The following is an 18,017-nucleotide window of genomic DNA, read 5'->3' on the forward strand; positions in this document are numbered from 1 at the left end:
GAAAGCACATGCAAATACAGAACACACTGGGGGAAAGAAATCCTCACTGAATTTAATTCATTCAGATGAGTACTTTAAAACAATTTGTTTTCATACATCCAACATGCTGTAAACATGTATTTTCAAAACTATGAATAAAATCAAGCACCACACTCTCACCGGAACTGAGGATCGAACCCAGATTACTGTCACTCTGCAACAGCCACATTACCAAACACAGAAAACACGTGCAGACACAGAAACCACGTGCAGACACAGAAAACACGTGCAGACACAGAAAACACATGCAAATGCAGAAAACTCGTGGAGACACAGAAAACACATGCAAATGCAGAAAACTCGTGGAGACACAGAAAACACATGCAAATGCAGAAAACACATGCAAAACACAGAAAACACGTGGAGACACAGAAAACACATGCAAATGCAGAAAACACATGCAAAACACAGAAAACACGTGGAGACACAGAAAACACGTGCAGACACAGAAAACACGTGGAGACACAGAAAACACATGCAGACACAGAAAACACGTGGAGACACAGAAAACACATGCAGACACAGAAAACAGGTGCAGACACAGAAAACACGTGCAGACACAGAAAACACATGCAAATGCAGAAAACACATGCAAAACACAGAAAACACGTGGAGACACAGAAAACACGTGCAGACACAGAAAACACGTGGAGACACAGAAAACACGTGCAGACACAGAAAACACGTGCAGACACAGAAAACACATGCAAATGCAGAAAACACATGCAAAACACAGAAAACACGTGGAGACACAGAAAACACATGCAGACAGAAAACACATGCAAATGCAGAAAACACATGCAAAACACAGAAAACACGTGGAGACACAGAAAACACGTGCAGACACAGAAAACACGTGGAGACACAGAAAACACATGCAGACACAGAAAACACATGCAAAACACAGAAAACACGTGCAGACACAGAAAACACATGCAAAACACAGAAAACACGTGCAGACACAGAAAACACGTGCAAACACATAACACTGGCAAAATACAGAAACCATGTGCAGACACAGAAACCACGTGCAAACACAGAAAACACGTGCAGACACAGAAAACACGTGCAGACACAGAAAACATGTGAAGACGCAGAAAACACGTGCAGACACAGAAAACAAGTGTAAACACATAACACGTGCAAACACAGAAAACACGTGGAAAACACAGAAAACACTGCAGACAGAAAACATGTGGGAAACACGTGCAGACAGAAAACACGTGCAAACACAGAAAACACGTGCAGACACAGAAAAAAACGTGCAAACACAGATAACACTGGCAAAATACAGAAAACACGTGCAAACACAGAAAACACGTGCAGACACAGAAAAAAACGTGCAAACACAGATAACACTGGCAAAATACAGAAAACACGTGCAAACACAGAAAACACGTGCAAAACACAGAAAACACGATCAGACACAGAAAACACGAGCAGACACAGAAAACACATGCAAAACACAGAAAACACGTGCAGACAAAGAAGACACATGACAAACACAGAAAACACGTGCAGACACAGAAAACACGTGCAAACAGAAAACACATGCCAACACAGAAAACACGTGCAAACACAGAAAACACGTGCAGACACAGAAAACAGGTGCAGACACAGAAAACAAGTGCAAACACAGAAAACAGGTGTAAACACAGAAAACACATGCAAACACAGATCACAAGGATTTTAGACGCTTAGCGCCTCCTAAAGCTGAAAGCGAGCCCCTGTCAAGCACCGTAGAGTAAACAGTAACGTTCAACCTCCACGACGCCAGGTGGCGCTGCTGCTCACGTTATTTCCCCCGCGAAGCGCCGCACTTCCGCCTTTACCCGCGTGTTTCCCTTTTGTTTTCTTTAGCGAAACGCATTTCTTGCGATTTATTTCCGTCTTCATTTAAGAGGGAAAAAGAACTAAATAAAACAAATAAACATGAGTAAAGCACATCCTCCAGAGTTAAAGAAGTAAGTGCGTGTGTGTGTGTGAGAGAGAGAGAGTTCTCGGTGGCTTCAGTTCGCTTCATGGGTTATCTGCGAGCAGAACCAGAACCGTTGTTGTTTTGAATAAACGATTATCTTGTTAATCTCCCGGGCTCGACTCAGAAAACAGAAATATTAAAGTGGTGGAAATGTTGGAGTTAACTTTTGCTTTCTCTCTTTCTTCAGGTTTATGGACAAGAAGCTGTCGCGTGAGTATCTGCTTTAATATTATTTCAATCTCAGATGGACAGTTTAATGTTTGGGGGTGTTTTTATATTTGCACAGAGTGCTAATTGAGTAGGTCATGGTGATGGGATGATCGGTGGGATGGGATGAGATGGTGCTGGGCCTCAGATGAACTTGATGTTGGTCTCCTGGTGATGGATTTTCTGTTCCTAAAGAGCCAGTTGAGCAGTAAAGTTCCTGTGGATTCTGTGCTAAACAATGTTTAAACGTGGATTTGCTTCTCCCGTACATTCAGGACGATTGCTCCATTGAATATTCTTAATGTCTAAGCAAGAAGAAGTGAATTCGGTTCATCGTTTTCGGTGTCCAACCTCAACCGATTCGAGTGACGTCATCACAGCGCGCGCAATTCCCCTTCGATTCACGCACATCGAATATGACATCACTGCGAAAGACAATTTCGCCTATTGAGAGTTGTTTTCAGCACAAAAACTCTCTCTTTTTTTGGCCTCACAAAAACTCTCTCTTTTTTTGGCCTCACAAAAAACTCTGCGAATCCCGTACAGGCTGTAAAACACATTTCTGTTGTTGGTAAACAAACATTGTGTGTATATATACATACATACATACATACATACATACATACATACATATATATATCTCTCCATGTCGAGCGTTTTTTCCATCATCAATTCTCTCCTAATCATTGTCGCTCAGCTCGGGTGTGACCTGCCCAAAGTCACATCATCTCCTTTTGTTAAAAGTCCGCTGTAGGTTTCTACGTCCAGTATCTGGTCGTCTAGACTGGCAATTCGATCATCAGATCAGATGTTCATCTATTCATCATAAAAAAAAACCCATCAAGTGCACCCCGGTCTTAACGGGGATGTGCTGGCTTACTGGATGGTGGAGGAGTTTTTCAGCCGGCCGTCACTACCACTGCTCATCGATTCACATTATTTACTGCATGGGAGTTGCATTTATCTACTGTCATTACATACCGAAGGAATTTCATCTAAAACAATCATTTGCATCATAATTAATATCTCTTTAGTTAATGCCATTAAGATGAAATGAAACCCGGTTTCGCAAAAGGATCTTATTCTACATGTGTTTAAATTATTTGCTCTAGGAAGGGGGAAAAATGACCATTGCATCTTGAACACAAATTTCCGCAGAATAAAAACGAAAGAAATCCAAAAGCGTGGGATCCTTCTGTTCCGTCAGAGATGGCTGACACTGCCTTTCTTTCTTTATTCTATTTATTTTATTTTATTCTATTCTATTGGAAAACAAGCGCTCGTGCTGCAGTGAGGGAGAGAGAAAATCAATAGAGAAATTGACGGGAAGAAAGAAGGGGAAAAAATGATGATTGTAGGTGTTAATGTGTAGTTTGTTTGTATTTAATGAGTGGAGTTGATGGTTCGGGGTGTGTGTGTGTACACGCATGTAAGACAGGGTAAACTGAATTAAAAAAAAAAAATACTAATTATAAATAACACGCTTATAAATAACACCTTTATTCAGTCCGTACAGGTTGTTTTTTGTTTTTTTTTTTGTTTCACAATTTGCAGTACAATTTTGCCTTTTTGTAGAAAATTGCTTTGCACAGTGATGTTTGTTGGTAAACGAGACCTTTTAGCTGTACTCGTTCGACGAACGTGAATCGAAGACGACTTTGGCTGAATGCAGGTTGTGATGACGTCACGTCAGCCCAAATGTACGGTCATTTAGAACAATTGCAAGCTCTTGCGAATTTCGCAGCGTTTCCTTGATTTTGCGTTAAAATCACTAAATCCTGGAGGGACTGACTTATTAAAGCTCCAGTCGGCGTTCATTTTACTTCCGTTTCAAAATGTTTACCTACAGGATAAGGTGTGGGTGTGAGAGTGAGAGTGCTCTAATACGTATGTGGTTCATTAATGAATGTCATCCTGCTATTTAGTTATAATAAATGTTGTATGAAAAACCTGTTTAGTTCCTTCTCTTTCTTTGTAAAACTCTTTAGTGAAGCTGAATGGCGGTCGCCACGTCCAAGGCATCCTGCGAGGGTTTGATCCGTTTATGAACCTGGTGGTGGACGACTCCATTGAAATCTCCGCTGGTGGACAGCAGAACCCTATTGGCATGGTGGTCAGTCGTCTTGATTTGTTTGTTTCTGGGGGTTTTTTTCCCTCCCTCTAAAATGTCTCGGTAACTACAGTCGACTCCACAATCATTAACGTCCTTCAAAGAATGCAAAAGCGATCATATTAAACAAATATTACACGTAACGATTCAAATTTCACCATCCAGGATTGTTTTTCTCCATCTAAACTTACTTATTAACAAAACCAACACGGGTGTGAATTAAGAAAACGGCTGTACGGTGATGTTTCGTATAATTAATAATTCTCATGATTTTCTTTGCTTCGGAAAAAGTCGTGCTTTAAAACAATCAAAACTCTGGAGTAACACAGATGGAACTATGGGAATTATGTTGTGATAAAAAAAAATAATAATTTAGTATTTTAGCATCTTCAAAGTAGGCGCGCTTTTCACCTAGGAATTTCCAGAAATGTATTCTTGGCGTTTTCTCGTCCGATTTCTTGAGGAATTTCCCTGAGATGATTTTTGAACAGTATTAAAGGCGTTCACATCGACGCCGGACACTTATCGGCTGCTTTTCGGAACATTTCGCCCCGAGACGTCCGTTTAAATAAAAGATTTTTTGTAGATAAAATGTTCGTTTTCTAATGAAAGAAATCAAAACATCGGCACGATTATGTTTTTGTCTACGACACCGATTTCACACGTTTAATCACACACCTTCAGATCAAAAGCTTTTTAACATCAGAAACATTTCAGTCGGGTGTCCCAAAACTTTTGACCGGCGGTGTGTATGCTGAAAATTTAAAAGTACTAGGACCGCTTCACCGCGAGCCTGTTCTGTTCATCATACATAACAAGACATGACCACGACCACGACTTCACCCACAGCGCTCTTAAATCAGGTCTTCAAGGACACCTTCCTGCTTTTTGGGCTTATCGTGGTTGCATCAGATATGCTCATACATAACCTAAACCGCTTTTATCGCCATGGAAACAAGTTCAAGCGCGGATTCCGATAGTCGGAACGATGGCGAATATCGGCCGTCTAACCCGTCTGCCCCTGGTTTTCGGTTTTGTCCGTCCGAAAATCTCGTTAGTGCGACACGTCGAAAGATTGGTTGGGACGTTTGGAGGATTTCCGTGCCGTTACCGTGGTAACCAGAAGATTAACTTTTGGAATTGATCCAAACTGGGACAAGGTCACGGCAAGGTCAAATGTCTGAAATAGATTTTCTTCAGTAGCTTCCTTCCTTGTTTGAAGTGTACTTTAAGGGTATCTCTGCCCTACGAATCGGTAATAAGAAGACTAGACGTGCTGGTGGAGGAGGCGTCCCCGTCCACGCCGTATAAAAGTTTAAAAAACGGGTGGTGTTTTTATTTCCGGTTGGGTTTAATATGCGACAGAGGACAGTTATTCTGCATTTAATGGCCCACTAGATGTTTGTGGTCAAAACAAATATGAATAATTATTGCCTTCAGTAAGAATTAAACACAGATAGTACCTTACTCTGTACAGCTACTTGAGCATGCCTGTGCTGCTCAGAAACGCTGGGTATCTGTTCAGCATCGATGACTGACCTGGTATCGGATTATCACGGTGTCATGTTTTACATGGTATGGTGAATTGCCTAAAGCAATGTGAATTTATTTGGATGTTTTCCTGAACTCTGCTCTCTTCTTTTCACTTGCAGGTCATAAGAGGAAACAGTATTATCATGCTGGAGGCTCTTGAGCGAGTATGATGACCTTTCCTTCGTCTTTACTCCTCCTCCTCCTCCTCCTCGTGTGAGAGCTTGCTTTGTGAATAAAGAACTAGGTGGATGTCAAACTCTGCGATGAATGAATGAGTAATCTTTTTTATTTTATTTTTTATATGTAACGTTTAGAACTGTGTGCTGTTCAGATGAATAAATGGTGGATAATCTGTGATCATGAAGGGGTTTTTATTATTGGGTGATTGTCGAATTGTCATTAGGGGGCCAAGCACCCTGCTTGTTAATTGCCTCAAAACCAAATATAATTCTCCCCCGAACTGTAATTGCCTCAAACCCGGGTTCCTGAGTCCGCACACGCGGACATGTGATCCTCCTCCAGCTGGACGGTCTCGGCCAGCGAGTCTGGGTGTCGGCTCTGGACCCACCCCGACGTTCCTGGGCAGTGAACTGCATTTGGTTTCCATTCTGTGCCGATCTCCTGGGTTGCGTTACCAGTATGGCAGATTTCAGCTGTCTGTAGAAGCACTTGATGAACACGGGCAGCAGTAAAACGTGGCTTTTATCTGAACAAACAAAACGTCACACCCCAAACCCCCAAAATAAATACCTTAAACTCAAACCCAAATAAATATCCCCGACTGCTAATTCCCCCAAAGTTACTCCAGAGTTTTGATGACTTTATTATTCTTCTAAAATATGGAGAATTTTTTTTTTGACTGGTAGTGTACCAAACGATGTGATGTTCTTTTGCTTGTGTGTGCATGGGTCCGAACTCAACCGAGCCATAAACGATCATGCCTCTCCTTATCACACTCTATACCAGTGTGTTTCCTTTATGGGGCCAAGACATTTGCCACCATGATATCTTTTGTCCCCATGAGGTTAGTTAGTGAACAAGGCTACAATACAGTGCCACAATGTGGCTAACAAATAACGAAAGACTGTTGACCAAAACAATTTAGACATAGAAAACTCCGTTATTCGGAGATATTAGCGTAGTAGCTCTGGTGAAGATGTGGACACATTTGGGGTGTGTGTATAGAAAAATATAATTTTTGCAAAACTGTTCATTCAACAAGGAACTGTGTGAAAATGGATAAAACTAGAATGCAACTATTATGGGAAGTTTTCAACACACACACACACACACACAAAAACATTTCTTGCAGACATCAGGCAGAAAAACAGCTTTATCTCAGATCTCAGGCGTTAAAAACATTGTGTACATTTTTATACTGCTCTAGTGAAACGCAATACAGCTCGCAGCTTCCATTAACCAAAAATAATAATAATAATAATAATAATAATAAACAAAAACAAAGTGCTCGGTTTTACAAGGGTGGTGGTGGGAACAATGCAGTTACAAAAACAAAATCTGCCTGTAAATAATCTACAATTCGATAACACTGAAAGATTGTACCACAAAAAAAGTGCTTCTTCTTTTTTTTTTTTACAAACTTCATATCATTAAACAAAATATTACCTTTTATCTGAAAGTCTAAGACGAATCAGAGGTGATGAGAGGTTGTGCTGAACCGTGGGGCATGATACTACGCATGGCAACGTTGATGTTTTTATTATCATTTTTAAAAAATATTTTTTTATTCACCACAACGTCCAGCCAAAAGCTCCTACATTAATGATCTAAAGAATAAAAACACATTTCAAAAGAACACTGTTGGGATATTTACCCTGCATGAAGCTCACTCGTATCAAGGAAACCAAAGCTTTATTGAATCACCGTAGATGTAAAATGGCTAAACGCTGAGTGTGTGTGTGTGTGTGTGTGTGTGTATCACCCATCCCGCCCCCCCCGTACATTATACTGATGGCACACATTCTGGTCCGTGGACAAGCTCAGGCATTCAGAGATGCAGTAAATATTTGGAGAAAGGACAGGAGCTGATTTTGTAAGGACAGTTCAGTCTGCGATCGGGATAATGCTGAGGAACACTTCATCAGGCACAGAGACGTTACAGGAAGTAGTCGGGGGTCCGGCGGGTGACGTGCGGTTCTCCTCTCCTCGGCGCCGGGTCGAACTGCAAACTGAGGAAAAAGCGTACGCTTGTGTTTAGACGTGGCAGCCTTCGCTTGGGAGGATTTTCTGATGTGATGTGATGTGATGTGATGTGATGTGATGTGATGTGATATAATATGATATAATATGATATAATATAATATAATATAATACAATATAATATAATACAATATAATATAATATAATATATGTGAATAACAGAGTGGTGCAGGAATGAGTCCTAAAACCCGGACTTCTGGTGCCGGTTCCATCGCCCAGAAGTCAGTGGGGTTTTTTTAAAAATGGGATTTTTGGTTAAATGCTAGAAATAACACAAGTTCAACATATTTTCACATTTTCTTCTACGATATAAAACACATCAGTAACACCCTCATCGCGATTCTTTTGAAAAGCGTTTACGTGTCTTGACGAAGACGGTCTCCAACACGTGGCTAAACGGTACTACGGAGTCTGAAACGTCATCACGCCGAATCTACTACAGCCTCAAGGTGTTTACGTGTTTATACACACGCTCTTGCAGACTATTCCAAATTACATTATAGATTTATACATTCTCAAATTATAGTGTTTTCCAATCGTAGTGTTCGTTTTCGTACTTTATCGGAAGCTTCGTGGTGGTGACGTTGAAGCCACGCCCTGACCGTAGCGCATCTCCTTTATAGCACCGCTTTAGCGTTTTAATTCTGCCGATTGTATTCAGGCTTCAAAATTCATAATAGTTGTGTGTTAACATATTAATAATACACATTGTATACGTTTACGACTTACTAAACTTTGCAAATAAATAAAGTTCCGCATTCGATTACTGATTGCGAATAATAATCAAACTAGCGAACGTTAAACCGGCGAGCGTGACGGGACGACTGTATTGATCGTATTGTAATCTAAAATGTCCAGGAGCACAGGAAGTTGCGTTCCTTAATACTCACAAGGAGTACTTGAGCGTGTCGTCGAGCTCCATGATGGCCGCCTGGTTGCCGCAGCGGTAACAGTAATTCGGAGCGCTGAAGATGGTGACGACGTTCCGCTCGTGACACCAGTTGTAACCCTGTAAAAGGAGTTTCGAGACGTCAGACTGCACTCCGACACGCCGACAAATATCAACATCATCAACCTCTAAACTCTAAAGAAAGAAATGAAACCTCGACTTCTAAAATCCTGGTCGTTATGACGAGCTTTGACCTTTCTATTTAAATGTTCTACTTAAAGATTGAAATGAACATTTTTCTTTTTTTAAACAAAAGAAATATACTTTCACAACTCGTACACTTTTTTAAAAAATTTTTTTTAATAAAATGATTTCATCCATTCAGCTCATTTTAAGTCATTATTTATTTATTTTAAGTAATGTGATTTAAAACCCATCAGTGTTGTAAGACAGCGCCCCCTCCTGGCAGTTATTTAATAACATTCTCCATTTTATGCACTACTGAAGGAAAGTTGTATTCTGTAATCAATAACAAATCCACTGTGTACACTATGAGCAAAAGTTTGTGCACCCTTGACCAGCACACCCATGTGTCCATATGTTGGACGTCCCATTCCAGATTTATTCCCCCGTTCCTGTTATAATGCGCTCCACTCTTCTGTGAAGGCTTTCAACTAGATTCTGGGGCGTGGCAGTGGGGATATCGAGGGATTTGGTGAGAGTTAGTGAGGATGACATCAGGTTCTGATCGTGGGATGTTGAGGAGGTTCCGGTTCGTCCCCAAGGTGTTCAGGACTCTGTGCAGGACACTTGAGTTCTTCCAACCTTAGCACACATCTTAGTGGAGCTCACTTTGTGCAGGATTGGGCCTCTTAGTTTCAGTGAAGGGAAACTAAAGCTACAACGTACAAAGACATTCTATACTTCGTGGTAACAGTTTGGGGAAGAACCGCATATGGTGGACCTTTTGATGGTCAGGTGTCCACATACTTTTGAGCAACTGACTATAATCGGGAATAAAGTTCTATAAAAACATGCGTGTTATCAGGAAACGACACTGTGTCCATGAATTCCTAATTAGCAAACAAGCCACATGGGACATCATTAAGATGTGTGTGTGAGAGAAAGAGAGAGAGAGAGAGAGAGAGAGACAGCATGAATAGTATGAGAGAAAGACAGAAAGAGAGACAGAAGATCGAAGACAGAGAGAGATAGTGAAAGAAAGATCAAGCAAGACCGACAGAGCCTCTGAGAGAAAAACAGAGACAAAGAGGACAGAATGATAGAGAGAGAAAGTGACAAGGACAGAAAGAGACAGAGCGAGAGAGCGGAAAAAGATGGAGAGAGAAAGAGCATGAATAGTATGAGAGACGGAAAGAGAGACAGAGTGAGGTCAAAAATATTTTATTTTTTCATTTTATTTCTCGTGTTTTTACACTACCCTTCCTTTGTACGTACCTTGGTAATATTAATGTACAATTGTTTGTCATGCCAATAAGATGCATGAAAACTGAAAGATCAAGAAAAACAGAGAGAAAAGCAGAAAGAGAGACAGAGTGATACAGAGAGAAAGGAAGAGAGTAAGACATGGGGTGCGAGACAAGGACAGAAAAAGACAGTGAGAAAGCGAGATAGAGAGAGAGAGCGTGCGCGAGAGCGTGTGTGAAAGGTTAGCTTCAATCAGCAGCATTCATGACCACAGTCTGCTCATGTTTGTTCTCTGCGTTACCTCCATGACTAACTGGTGAGCTCTGGACACCAGGGTGAGGGAGTTGGCGTGATTGAAGGTTTCTGAGATGTCCTGGCCGAAGGTGTAGCCGGCTCCTCTGGGTGAAATCCCCCAGCCACCGCGGTCATCGGGGTCCGACCACAACAGGTCACACATGGGGCCCTGTCCGTCATATAGCCATGGACGGGTGTGAAAATACAACCAGTGTTCCCACAACACAAAAAAAATGTTACAGTCTGTCCTGTTCATACACCAACGCATTCACTTCTTTTTAAAAAAAAAAAAAAAAAAAAAAAAAAAAACGCACTCAGACTTGTTACTACGACGACACACGTGACGAAGGGATACAGGTTTTACAGGATCTAATAACTAGACACATCGCACGACATCGGAAAAGCTACGTAACGCTTTGTTCAAACAATACGGCGCATCTCATAGAGGCGTGTGGACTTCAATCACGTTAAATCCTCTCATTATACTCTACAAAAATAAACGAGTTCTTCGCGAGAGAAATATCTCGGGTATACAAATATAAAACTACTACGCCTACGTTTAGATGTTTTTATTACGAGCTTTAACTGTTACGTAACGTTCTCAGAAATCTCTCGAGTTTCCAAGTGGAACACTGAAACATTTTTAACTGAAGATATGACTTTTCATTCCAGGAACAGACACAAAATATTCTAGATCAGTTAAAATAAAAGTGTACTGAGTGGAAATTTAAAATAATAATAAAAAAAAGCTTTAGATATATCTCCATAGGTGGCTTTGGAGAGCTTTGGCTTAGAATCAGACCTCATGTGGGACTTCCTGGATGCGGTCCAGAGCTCGAATGTGATCCAGCGTATCGATGGATGGAGACAGTCCTCCGTGGAGACAGAAAATCTACAAAACCAGACAGAGTCGTGATTACGGAGTGCTAAAAATAGCAGCCATCCTCAAATCCACAGAGTGACGAAGAGCTGGTCTTATTCTGAAGGTCGGAATCTTGAATGACAAAAAAGACCTCATCTCTTAGCTTTAATATACACGTATACTTGTACACGTGACCTTTGTGATTTCTTTTCGGTAGTTATTTGTCCTCTCTGGTTTAATAAAAATAAATAACGCAATACACAGTCAGTGAGAAATGAACGCTAACTTCCTGCCAAGAAAAAAAAAAACACAACAACCACCTTACATTACACGCTACATCAGATTGTGCCCTTGCTCAATAATCATGTTTTTTATTCCGCACTGGAGATGGTGTAATCGTGTTACCTGCGTGTCCACCAGGGCGGTGAGCGGAAGGTAGTCAAAGAGGTCGGTGAAATATTTCCAAACGTTTGCGTTGCCGTATTTTCTCAGACACTCGTCGTAGAAGCCGTAAACCTGCGTGATCTGTCTGCTCTCGTGGTTCCCTCGGAGGATGGTGATTCGCTCTCTATATCGAACCTGAGGAAGTGCGAAACTTACTCACATGACCGAGCTCCGCTACACGTGCACGCTTAAATCGGTGACGCTTAAACCTAACGGCACACTCGAGGTTCTCCTTCGTTACGGTCCGGAAACATTTCGTCTTTACCTTTAAACACACTAGAAGTGTGACGGTCTCGACAGAGTAATAGCCTCGGTCTACGTAGTCGCCCATGAAGAGATAGTTGGTGTCTGGTGATTTCCCGCCGATCTTGAAGAGCTCCATGAGGTCGTGGAACTGCCCGTGGACATCTCCGCACACCGTGACCGGACAACGCACCTCCTGGACGTTGGACTCCTTCGATAAAATCTCTTTAGCCTGGAAACCAGACAAATACGTACAATATAAATAAGTAAATAAAAAGTTGTACGTGGCTACAGCAAGGACGATACTTGAGGACATTTCTACGACACACGATACGCATCACGATATATAATTTAGCCACCAAACTGCTCGCAGAACAGTAATGAAATAAACCAAAACAAAAAACACGTTAAACTCAGTTTGACTATACTTTTCTTTAATGCCTACAAAGACGATTACGTTGTTTGTTTGTTTTTATTACGTCAAAATCAACGGTATCTATTGAGTACCGTTTAATTTGTAATGATTAAAAACATAAAAATACATCACCATACCGACGATATCTCAGAAAAGTGTATCGCGTAATCGTTTATCACGATATCGATATTATATCGATATATCGTCCGGCCCTAGTCACAACAAACCGGTTTTCTTGCCGCTAAAACGAAACGTTCTGGAAGGAGAGCGTCTGTATTTAAAATTCACCAGGGTATATACACGAGTCATATCCTACGAGATGAAGGAGAAGCAGCGTGAGCTCTTTGCCGTCGTGGCCATCTATCTGCGGCCATCGGGAGTCGCTTCAAACGTGCTTAAAAGTTCAACCACCATCTAGTCACGAGCGACAGTGAACGCTGATGTCCAGCTCTCATTGAAAATGCAGTCTCCAGTCGCTTTGTCGCTGTGTGTGTGAACGTACCCTAAATTTGGAAGCAAGACGTTAAATAGCGTCGACTTTCATTTGTTTGAAATGTCAGAAATGGTTATTTGGAATAACAACTGCAGCATCAAATAACACTTACAACGACTATTAGGCCCGACTCTCTAAAATGCTAAATGACGGTGGCGTCAGGTTCTTTTTGAGTTCAGGAATAAACGAATGAAGTGTCAATAACTATTCCAAACTTAATTTGCATGATTATAAATGACGGGATAAAACCCTGACTACTTTGGGTATCTAAAACAAGGCGTGTAATATATGTACACTATTGGAAAAATTCTGTAAATTTCATATAGACGGGTGGCGCTTTAACAAAACACTGCAGTAAATGCAGTCAGTCCGACTAAACGCGTCTAAAAACCTAGCTAGCTAAGTACGATTTCCTCCCACGGTCAATGTCAAGCCCATAACTAAAATGGACAACAGAGTTTGTAATCAGATACAGACTGTCAAAATGTCCGTGACGCTCCTGTTCCGTCACATCACCATCAAAAGAGAGACGAGCGTTTATACATGCTGTACTGACGACAGCAGGCAAAGTTTTATAACGTTTAAATGAGCTAATGAAACGACATGCATAAAAAGAAAAGTGAATAAAGCAGACGTTATTACTCCAGCGTGACATGTGGAGTGAAGAGACGACGATGGCGCTTGTGTGTAAACACTGTAAGTGACTTTTACCTCAGGTAATCAGACCGAGGCTAATAATCAAACTGAGAACTCATTTCCCATCGTAAACTTCTAATTCTTCAAAAAAAAGAAAAAAATGTATCACAGTACGTTTACATGGACAACGATATTCCGATATTAACCCGATTAAGACGATACTCTGATTAAGAGACTAGCATGTAAACAGCGATTTCAGATTACCTTAATCCGGCTAAAGTCATACTCGAAGTAAACGCAAATCGAATTCCGATTTTAGCCGCATTATCGACGTGCGTTACTGACATGATGCTTTAAGCACACTATTAACGTCATGTGGGAGTTTTCACCGCATTCTGCGACAGGACACGTACACACACGGCAGCGCTCAACCGTTTGACGGTAAACAAGAGAGCACGGCTGCGTCCCAAACTGCATATTTACCTACAATATAGTAGATGAAACATGCATCTCTATATACTATATAGTAGGTGACGCATGTATCTCTATATACTATATAGTAGGTGAAGCATGTATCTCTATATACTATATAGTAGGTGAAATACACGTATTTCTATATACTATACAGTAGGTGAAGCATGTATTTCTATATACTATATAGACGGTAAGTACGCGGTTTGGGACGCAGCTCACGGCTTCAAGCAGTCGTCTATTAGCACGTACAGCATGACAAATAATTAACTGCACTTGAAGCTTTCGTAAAATTAAAAATGAAACACCCAAAACTGTATACGGTTCCATAACGAAGACCAACTGTATGTCGATACGTGAAACTCTGGAAGGAACATCGGACGCCGTGGCGTGGGGACGTAATGACGTTAATCGATGTGTGTTCTATATCATGTAACACGGGAACATGAAAGGAATATTCTAAAAGCGACTCATGTAAACACCTTAATCACAATATTGTCTTATTCAGAATAAGGCCGATAATTAGATTACTGCTGTCCATTTAAACGTAATGAGTGATGGTGTTTTCTAAGTGGATTAAGATGTAAATCTAGATCTTTACATCTAAAAGCCAGAACTTTACATCTGATTGAGATACATGCCAAAGTGAAACATCCATCCTCCTTCTAAGAAGTATCATGTGAAGATTTTTCCCAGGCCGCCACATATCTCTAGGGACCAAGAGGCTTAAACCAAACTAATTTTCTGCTCTGAAATAGTATTTTTAGAGGATTTCTTTTTTCAAATAATGACATTTCCTCACAAAAAAAAAAAATGAAGGGAGTGTAAACGTTTGCACAGAGCCGTAAACAAAGAACGTGTTTTATTTGACAAGCAGTTTCCGTACCAGCTACAAATTCGGCTGTATTTTATTGTTCAAATGTTGTTTATTAGAGCATAAATGGCAAATAATCTACGACAAATAAACACACTTCTTTCCGGTGTGTTAAACGTCTGCCTGACAACGGGCGCCATTAGAGCGGACACACCCCGCGAGCGCTGGTTGCTACCTGCAGTGCTCTCGGAAACAGCCAATCAGCGGCTTCCGAACGTGGCACGCGGGCCAATGAGACGCCAACTAAGCAGGACTGACAGCCAATAAAAATAGAACTCACCGCCGCCATCTTTGGACTCGAACATTCACTATCAGCAATAGTAACTCGTTTATTTAAGTGTGCGTTCAATAACCAGTGATCAGAATTGTTTATGAGAGACACTTACTTTCTCGCATAAAAATTTAACCTGGTTCTCCGACAGCTGCTTGCACTCGTTCAGCTGCTCGATCCATTGGTCCAGTTCTTTTGTAAACACCTTTTCATCCATACTCACCAGCAGAGAGCAAATAAAATCGGAAAATAAATCGTTAATGTATAATTTTCGGTGCAGAAAACAGAGATGTGTTTATGTTTTTGTTTTTTTTGTGTGGTTTTTTTTTTTTTTTTTTTTTTTGGCCAATTGACCTAAACCGGGTCTCGCGTCATCCGGGTCTTTCTCCGTTAAAAAGACGCTTAAGAAAAAATATATATATATATATATATACAGCGACGAATCCACTCGGTTCTACAGATATATTGCAGGATTAACCTAGCGTACCGAGAACAATTTACGATACTGACATGAGCGCTAAATAGAAACAGAAAGACAGAAACAGACGCCGAGGATTCCGAGTCAGAAACGCCTGCACCCGCGCAGGAAGCAAAGAGGAAGCTGAGCAGCGTTCAACTGACTCGACGCGTTGCATCATGTTGTGCTGTTATTGGTTTTCTCCTGACGTGCAGTGCTGTGATTCAGCAGCCTGTCAGGAATTATTTATTTCTAATAAATAAATAAATAAATAAATATTGGTTTAACCCCCTGTTTAACGTGGGAGGGATATATTGTGTTAATTTTATTAGAATTGTTTGTTTGTTTTTTTTATTTCAGTCACTAATGACAGTGATGTGTAACAGCTTTCATTTATTCACACGAGTGTTTGCTAATAAAGCACCTTAAGCTGAACTGTCTATTGGAAATAAAATAAAAAAGCATTTTTTCTTTAACTCTGTGCGCGCTCTTGAGTTCATTTCCTTTTGGTAATATGTCGTTAATCCGACTTCCTCAACTAAAATTTGAACATTAATGTCTGTAAGTCATGTAACTTGGGTCTGTGTGGGGTTTCACATGTCCTTGCTGCGTTCATGTCTCCTGTCCTGTCTCTTCCAGGTTGTGTGGTTTCCTCCAACCTCCTAAAAACATGGGTTAACTATGGTATATTACCTGTGTGTGTGTGTGTGTGTAATGGCATTCCATCCAGGATGTATTCCTGCCTGATCCCTGATTCACTGCGACCCTGAACAGGATAAAGCACTTACTGAATATGAATGGATGTCTAATGGATGTCGTAATTACAGAGAGTTGCTTTGAAAACAAATTCGATAGCTACAGTAAGTTAAAAGACAGCTTTTATTGGGTCAGTGATGATGATACAGCTCCGCCAAGCAAGATGAGGGTTCAGGATGTTGTTCAAGGACCCAACAGTGGCAGCACTGGGATTTAAACCCACAACCTTTGGATTGGTAGGTCTGAACAGAAACCACTGAGCCGCCACTGTCCAGGTGATATATTTGAGTTATAAACATCCACTCTTATAACTCCTACTGCTGCACAATGACGAAGGAAAAAAAGCACTTAACTGTACCTTTCCATGTCACTTTAATACTTTTAGTACATATCTTTTACATAAGAGCATGTAGTGTACCTTTAAAGCTTCACTTTAATGTAATTAAAATCATGTTTAAAGGTACACAATATCCACGTTTCCATGTAAAGGTAGAAAAGGGGTACCACTGACGGTAAGAGACAAAGAAAGGTACTGTTTAGCACTGTTCTTTCTGAGATTCTGGGGGCATTTGGGGCAACTTTTTTGTGTATCTCGTTTCATTTTGAACCAATCCATTAAAAAATATATTTCTATGTGAAATACACAAATTACTGTGTAGGATTTCTAGCAAAATCCATAATCAACTCGTAATTCTACTGCAAAACATATGCAAAATGTATGTGGTTTTTTGTTTGTTTGTTTGTTTGTTGTTGTGAAACATCAGGAGGTGTTTATTAGGGCACCATGTCTAATTCTCAACACTTTGGCACGGTGTTGTTGAAGGCACCCTTGCTGCTGTGAGAGGAGGCGTTTCTGTCAGGAGGGTGGAGAGGGAAGAGGAGAGGAGAGGAGAGGAGATGCTGCTGCCTGATGATAATAATAGACCACTGAACAAATCTCTGCAGATCAAGCCCAACCTCATTTTATATAATCAGTTATTTCAAATATATATATATATATATATATATATATATATATATATATATATATATATATATATAAATGTAGATATGTTATAAAGCCAACACGAAGGACATGCACGCAGACCCTCATAATTTAACAGCAAGAATAAATAAATAAAAATAAATCAGGGTATTTTGCCCAAACGGTTTGTTGCAATTGTAGGCCTACCTTTTTACATAGTCAAAATCATCAACAATTTTCAGGATTAATCTGCTGACGGAATCACGGCACAAAAATGCCGCAAAAGTCCAGTCACAAGCTGAATGGGCCGCCGTCCAATAATGTACTTACCACAGTAATTACTGAAATTGGCTGTCCTACATACTTAAGCCTCGGTGCCGAATTACCCCAGGAAAACATCATAAATATTTCTAGATGCATCAAATCTTAGTGA

General features: G+C 40.6%; 2 protein-coding genes across 2 annotated transcripts; one reads left to right on the forward strand and one right to left on the reverse strand.

The window, feature by feature from the left end:
- The first annotated feature begins 1,844 nt into the window (after window positions 1-1,844).
- snrpg (small nuclear ribonucleoprotein polypeptide G) lies at window positions 1,845-6,231 on the forward strand. The gene is made up of 4 exons (XM_053641967.1): window positions 1,845-2,003; window positions 2,205-2,227; window positions 4,213-4,337; window positions 5,987-6,231. Exons 1-4 carry the CDS (start codon window positions 1,972-1,974, stop codon window positions 6,035-6,037), a joined length of 231 nt encoding a protein of 76 aa, XP_053497942.1. The 5' UTR covers window positions 1,845-1,971; the 3' UTR covers window positions 6,038-6,231.
- A 951-nt stretch (window positions 6,232-7,182) lies between these two features.
- ppp2caa (protein phosphatase 2 catalytic subunit alpha a) lies at window positions 7,183-16,017 on the reverse strand. The gene is made up of 7 exons (XM_053641964.1): window positions 15,523-16,017; window positions 12,270-12,479; window positions 11,966-12,139; window positions 11,501-11,590; window positions 10,706-10,867; window positions 8,978-9,096; window positions 7,183-8,056 (listed from the first exon to the last, which is right to left on the reverse strand). Exons 1-7 carry the CDS (start codon window positions 15,622-15,624, stop codon window positions 7,984-7,986), a joined length of 930 nt encoding a protein of 309 aa, XP_053497939.1. The 5' UTR covers window positions 15,625-16,017; the 3' UTR covers window positions 7,183-7,983.
- Between the last annotated feature and the right edge of the window lie 2,000 nt (window positions 16,018-18,017).

The sequence above is a fragment of the Ictalurus furcatus genome, chromosome 14 (genome assembly GCF_023375685.1).
Source record: "Ictalurus furcatus strain D&B chromosome 14, Billie_1.0, whole genome shotgun sequence".
NCBI lineage: Eukaryota > Metazoa > Chordata > Actinopteri > Siluriformes > Ictaluridae > Ictalurus > Ictalurus furcatus.

What these genes read in the sequence shown, in the direction of transcription:
- snrpg (XM_053641967.1), top strand. Translation starts at nt 1,972, where the DNA reads ATGAGTAAAGCACATCCTCCAGAGTTAAAGAA. An exon ending in CATCCTCCAGAGTTAAAGAA is followed by an intron (nt 2,004 to 2,204) that starts GTAAGTGCGTGT and finishes CTCTTTCTTCAG; the next exon opens with GTTTATGGACAAGAAGCTGT. An exon ending in AGAACCCTATTGGCATGGTG is followed by an intron (nt 4,338 to 5,986) that starts GTCAGTCGTCTT and finishes TTTCACTTGCAG; the next exon opens with GTCATAAGAGGAAACAGTAT.
- ppp2caa (XM_053641964.1), bottom strand. Translation starts at nt 15,624, where the DNA reads ATGGATGAAAAGGTGTTTACAAAAGAACTGGACCAATGGATCGAGCAG. An exon ending in TTAAATTTTTATGCGAGAAA is followed by an intron (nt 12,480 to 15,522) that starts GTAAGTGTCTCT and finishes TCTGGTTTCCAG; the next exon opens with GCTAAAGAGATTTTATCGAA. An exon ending in CTCACCAGTTAGTCATGGAG is followed by an intron (nt 9,097 to 10,705) that starts GTAACGCAGAGA and finishes CTCCTTTTACAG; the next exon opens with GGTTACAACTGGTGTCACGA.